At 37.2% G+C, this 5,801-nt stretch overlaps 1 protein-coding gene across 1 annotated transcript in view; it reads right to left on the bottom strand.

The window, feature by feature from the left end:
* Window positions 1-5,801, bottom strand: part of NGLY1 (N-glycanase 1) — an 89,607-nt gene that overhangs the window by 17,934 nt on the left and 65,872 nt on the right. Inside the window, exons 6-8 of the mRNA XM_006883353.1 lie at window positions 5,440-5,561; window positions 4,312-4,457; window positions 1,104-1,214 (exon numbers count right to left, since the gene is read on the bottom strand). Coding sequence (XP_006883415.1) covers window positions 1,104-1,214; window positions 4,312-4,457; window positions 5,440-5,561 — 379 coding nt within the window. The remainder of the gene's footprint in view (window positions 1-1,103; window positions 1,215-4,311; window positions 4,458-5,439; window positions 5,562-5,801) is intronic.

The raw sequence follows: 5,801 nt of genomic DNA on the forward strand, positions 1-5,801 counted from the left end.
ACAACATGTCCAAAGTATGTTATACGGAGCCTCAGAATCCTTGCCTCCAAGGAGCCACCTGGTTTAACCCTTTCCAGGATGAATCTGTTTGCTTCCTAGCAGTCCATGGTACTCTCAATACTCTTCTCCAGCACCACAGCTCAAAGGCATTAATTCTCCTTCTATCCTCCCTGGTCATTGTTCAACTCTCTGATGCATAAGAAGTGATTGCAAAGACACATTTTACTTGGAAACTCATTTAATACGTGTTTCCAGGGCCCTCTATATTTGAAATGGGGCCACAGCAACTTGGGCTTCCAGCTCTGATATACTAGCTGTGCTGGACATCTCAGATGCCCCTGACCGTTACCACTTAGAAACTGCAAATACTCAGAAGGGAAAGGGATGCGTAGTAGGATCTTCTCTTGGTGTCTTGACTTCTCAAATTCCGATCACTATGGTAGCTTTCTGAGAATTCAGACGGGTGTTTTACATCTGTGTCTCTGTGTGTGTTTCCAGCTTTTGTAGACATTCACACTAGGGCAGGTGGCCAGACACAGGTAGTACTAGTATCAAGGCAGTACAACATTTTTAATTATCTGCCAAGCATACTTAGTTGCTTTTCGTTTCCTTAATTACGATTTTTTTTAAACTTTCAAATATATAGTAGGAAAGAAAGAAATACTACAGAAGAGTATAAAAGTAAACTGTCAACACCCAGCTCCTCTTGTCTAAAGTAGCCAATGCTGACCACTTCCTGTACTGTTTCAGAAATTTCATAACAGATGAGTGTGCGTGCACATGTAAGATTATAAGCAAAACACAACCATTCTGATAAATAAACTAGCATTTAAAGTCAAGTACAATATATATAGAAATTTGTTTCACTGAAATTTGAGAAAAGACAGTGAAAATTTATCCAGAGTAGCATAAGTAAAACACAGTATTTTACTTAAAATGAATCTTCACATTTTCAGAGAACAAAACTTAAGATATTTAAATATTTTTGCTTGCAAAATAATGCTACTACTTTAAGGATGTCAATGAATTACAAATTTGGTTATTCTCAATTATATGAAAAACTTCAAATATGCCCTCAAAATTGACAAATCAAATTTGCATACCTGCTTATTAAGTCCATTAATAGTTTCTCGAAGTAATTCTTCTTTAATCTCAGTTCTTCTAGAGATGACTTCTTCATGTTTGGAAGAGTATCGCCAGGTGACATCAACCACCTAAACAAATCACAGAAAGTGATATTTAATAAGATTATCATCAATCATCAATCTTGATGCATTAAATACTAGATTTGCTAAAAAGAACACAACAGTTAAACACAATTTTAAGATTATAAACATTCATCTAAATGGGGAGGGGAAAAAAGCCCAACACAAACCGCCAACCTGTGAAAGAAAAGATGTTTACTTACTCATTTTCTTTACAATCCTATTTCTACGAATGAACTAATCACCTCACTGCTGGAACTAACTACCTTCTAGCTGACCTCCACAGGGTTTTCAGAGGCTGTAAACTGCACGGGAAGAGACTGCCCATTACTTCCCTGTGGAGCAACTGGTGGATTCAAACCACTTCCTTTGGGTTGGCAGTACAACTCTTTAACCAGGAGGCCACCAGAGCGCTAACAAAGTCCGCGGAAAAGATAACATTTTCAGAATATAAACTTTGGTCTTTTTTAAAGTTATCTACAAAGTGGATTTCATAAAACAAAACACTTTCTGTTTCTATTGCACTAAATTTACATTCTAGAACAACTGATTTTTTTTAATAAAGCAACAAAGAACTGAACAGAGAATGTACAATGACATGGTGCTGGAACAAATGTTTAACCAAATGCAAAAAAATGAATGACCAGTCCATACCTTGAACCAGTGAACTCACACTGGACCACAGGACTAAATATCAAATGAAAATTAAAAAAACTTCTAAAAGGAAGCAGGGGGGAAAGTTTTGTGACTTCAACATATACAAATATTATCTATGACATTAAAAAGTACAATCCCTATGTAGAAAATGTTATCTATTAGATACTATCAACATTATAATCTTCTCCAAAAATCACTTTCAACAGAATGAGAATCTGAGCAACAAAGAAGAGGGGGGGAAATCTTTGCAAAGGGTAAAGAACACTCAAAAATCAACAAGAAAATATGCAAGCCAATTTGAAAAACGAAATGGCAAAGAAAGCCTACTGATGGCAAATAAACACATGAAAAGATGTTCCATATAATTCATTACACACTCACTTACTGCCCCTGAGCTGGACTAACTCATACTCGACCGGTTGGTGCACTGTAAACTGCCCAAGAGGACAATGTCCACCGTTCTCCTGTGGAGCAGCCGGCGGACTCAAATCCCCTTCCTATGGGTGGCAGCACAACCACCTACTGATTAGGCCACCAGCACTCTCTAATTTATTGTCAAACACACGCAAATAAAAACCATAACAAGCTCATTAAAATGGCTCAAAATGAAACTGGGAGCTTTTTGGACACTGCTGATGAAAAGTTAAAACATACCTGTCACGTATGGCCCAGTCTATCTACTCTTGGGCACTAACTAAAGCAAAAACAAGTTTATGCCCGTATAAAGACCTGCACACATGAATATTCACAGCCAGTTTCTTTCAAACCGTAAACCCCGGGAATTACACAGGTGGTTCATTCATAAGCAAGTGCACTGATAAATTAAACATAAGACATCCATACTTACAAGGGAATATTACAGAGCAGCTAAAAGGAATATGCGCAAACGGGGTGAGGGGGGTGTGGGCGGGGAGAAGGGTGCAACAATGAATGAATGGAATTCCAAAATCTCTGTAGAGGAAGGAAGGGAGGGAGGGAGGGAGGGAGGAAGGAAGGAAGACATTTAAAAAAAACGGAATATGCAAGTGATAAGAACAAACTCGTGGATAAGTCTCAGAATAGTAAAGCCAAATGAGAGAAACCTGAACACCCTTCTGTCAAGGATTCTACACTCTTTAATTCCATTTACAGAAAACCATCAGAGAGATGCAAATTAAAATAACAATGAGATACTATCTCACCCCAATAACAAGGGCAAAGTTAAACAGGGGAGCAAACAATAAATGCTGGTGAGAATATGCAGAGATTGAACTCCCATTCACTGCCGGTGGGAATGTAAAATGATACAACCATTATGGAAGGCAATCTGGCTTTTTCTCATTAAACTGGAAATAGAAATACTGTATCTATTTCCTGCTATTCCACCACTGGGAATATGCCCAGCTAGCCCACTACTGGGAATATAAAGAAAGCAGAACTGTGATGCAGACAGATGTCCACACTCCTATGTTTACTGCAGCATTATTCACAATGGCGAGAGATGGAAGCTGCTCATGTATCTGTCAACAAACAAAAGGATTAAAAAAATGTGGTACATCTACAGCACTGGCAAAGCAATGTACCTGTAAAATGCACTTGTACCCAAACTGGATGAGTCTAGAAAACATTACACTGAGTGAAATATCTCAGTCAGAAAAGGACAAATACTGCACAGGATCATGGTTACGAGGGACTATCTGCAGGGAAAGGATGACTGGGCATTGAGCGTATGGCAACTGACAATCTGGAACAAGACATGCATTGCATCACAAAGTGAACTGGGGGAGAGGGAAGGAGGAAAATGTGTATCCATGAACGAATGAATGGAAAAACTACCTTTTCCGTAAACTTTCACTAAAATCACAATTTAAAAAAAAAAGCCATCAACATTAGAGCTACAATTTACAATGCCAGAAAGCAGACCAGATCACAGCGGGAAAGGCAGGAAAGAAACTTGTGGAGATAATGAGTATGTTTAGTATCTTAACTGGAGGTGGGGACGGACGGACATACAGACAAATATCAAAACTTATTAACCACATACTTTTATATAGATAGATACACACACACAGACACAGACACACACACACACATGTGTCACTGTTTGTCATTTTTTATCTCCACAAAACTGTCAAGGAGAAATTTTAGAAAACTGTATTTTAAGGCATTTACTTCCCCTCTATCTCCTACCTCATCTTCCCCCCCTTATTCTTTTTCTTAAATGTATTATTAATTTCAAAGAAAATTTACAGACCTTGGATTTTCTTTCATTCATTGTTGCATCATCTTTTTTTAAAAAAAAATTTTTTTAATTGTAATGAAAATTTACAGAGACTTTGGATTTCCACTCATTCATTGTTGCACTTTTCTCCCTGCCCGCTCTCCCTCCACAGCTCCCCACACCCCGTTTGCTCTTCTCTTTGAAAAGTAAAATTCTTCCATTGTTCTACAATCCTTCCCCTCCTCCTACCTCATCTTTAGAAAATGCTATAATGTAGGAGATCTTCTTGCCCCATCCCACTTCGTAAAGGAGTGGCTTGTCACACACATCCTCACACGCGTCACAGTGTAGCCACCGCTGCTGACCAGGAGAATAGACCTCTGTCCACACGTGGTCTGTGCAAGGCCCCCGGGGGGGGGGGGGAGGAAAGCAGTGGGGGATAAAAGAGAAGTTAAATTTAACCAGAATGATTTACAGTAACTATAAGTGACTGAGGTAAAAAAAAAATCATCACATGATAATTTCGATATACTCTACATTTTAGTTAAGACAGAACGTTTAATGGAAGACAAGAGATTTTAGGACACTTCTATTTTAAAATTTCCCTTTCTTTCAAATTCTTAACAATGTACCTCTTTTGGTTTTGGGCTAGTTAGGTTAATGCAGTCAGTTTAAAGCTTAATTAAAACAAATGTGCACCATTATTCCACAGGTGGTCACTTATTGAACAACATAAAAAATACTCAACTCACTTTGTCAGTGGGAAGACATTCATGGCACTTTTCAAATCAATGTTAATACTCAGAACAGGAGGAAGTTTAACAAAGTATTCCTGATTACTGGTGCTTTGTATTTGATAGCAAAAGAACAATAAATACTAAGTGCAGACTTTATTTATTTTTTAAACAAAGACTAAAACCCCAACTGAAACACAAGTAAAACTCTTTAAAAAGAAAAAAGATCTTTCTTAATATGAAGATAACAACAGTCATTTCTAAATAAAGAAAAAAAAAATTTCTTTTGGTTTTTAATAAAGCATTTCTATACATTAAAAGTTAAGGCTACTCAAACTTTAAGTTAAAATACTTTCTACTATTTCCCAGAAAAAAAATAAAGACTTCCAAAACACATTATACATACTTTTATCTATATAGAAATGACACTACTATATATCCAGGTAAACTGCTAATAAAAGTAGAGAAATCGTATGTTAGAACAAAATGCCCTGTGACGCTGGCATTACTGTTATTTTGCAGAAAGCAAAATTTGATTAATGAGGTTGGAATGTAAAAGAGAGGAAACGATGGAACCAGATTATAAACCCAAATCTGTCAGCGTGAACACTCTCCCACCCTGTGTGCACATCACGCTCTGTACCTGTGTAATCCCAGACGTAGCGAGCTTCGAACCCCAGAGCTCGACAACACAGTGTAAAGCAATTGGCCCACTCGCCACACCGTCCACATCGTGTTTCCAGAAGTTTCGCAGGGTGATTATATCTGGTTTAAAGAGAGGAAAGAGTTCTGATACATTATCAAAATCAAGAATGTAGCAGGAAAAATCAGTCTGATCATTACAATATCAAGATATGAAAAGAATAAGAAAAAAATGTGTTATCTTTAGGCTAATGAGTGGGGATATGTCTTAATTTCTTACTGTCAATAATTTTTTTAAAAAAACCACAAAATTTATTTCTTTACAAATACTAATCTTATTCCTTCTTTTGACATGTTTTGTTA

Source organism: Elephantulus edwardii, unplaced genomic scaffold (assembly GCF_000299155.1).
Source record: "Elephantulus edwardii isolate Elephantulus edwardi_28Jun2011 unplaced genomic scaffold, EleEdw1.0 scaffold00027, whole genome shotgun sequence".
NCBI classification, from domain to species: Eukaryota; Metazoa; Chordata; class Mammalia; order Macroscelidea; family Macroscelididae; genus Elephantulus; species Elephantulus edwardii.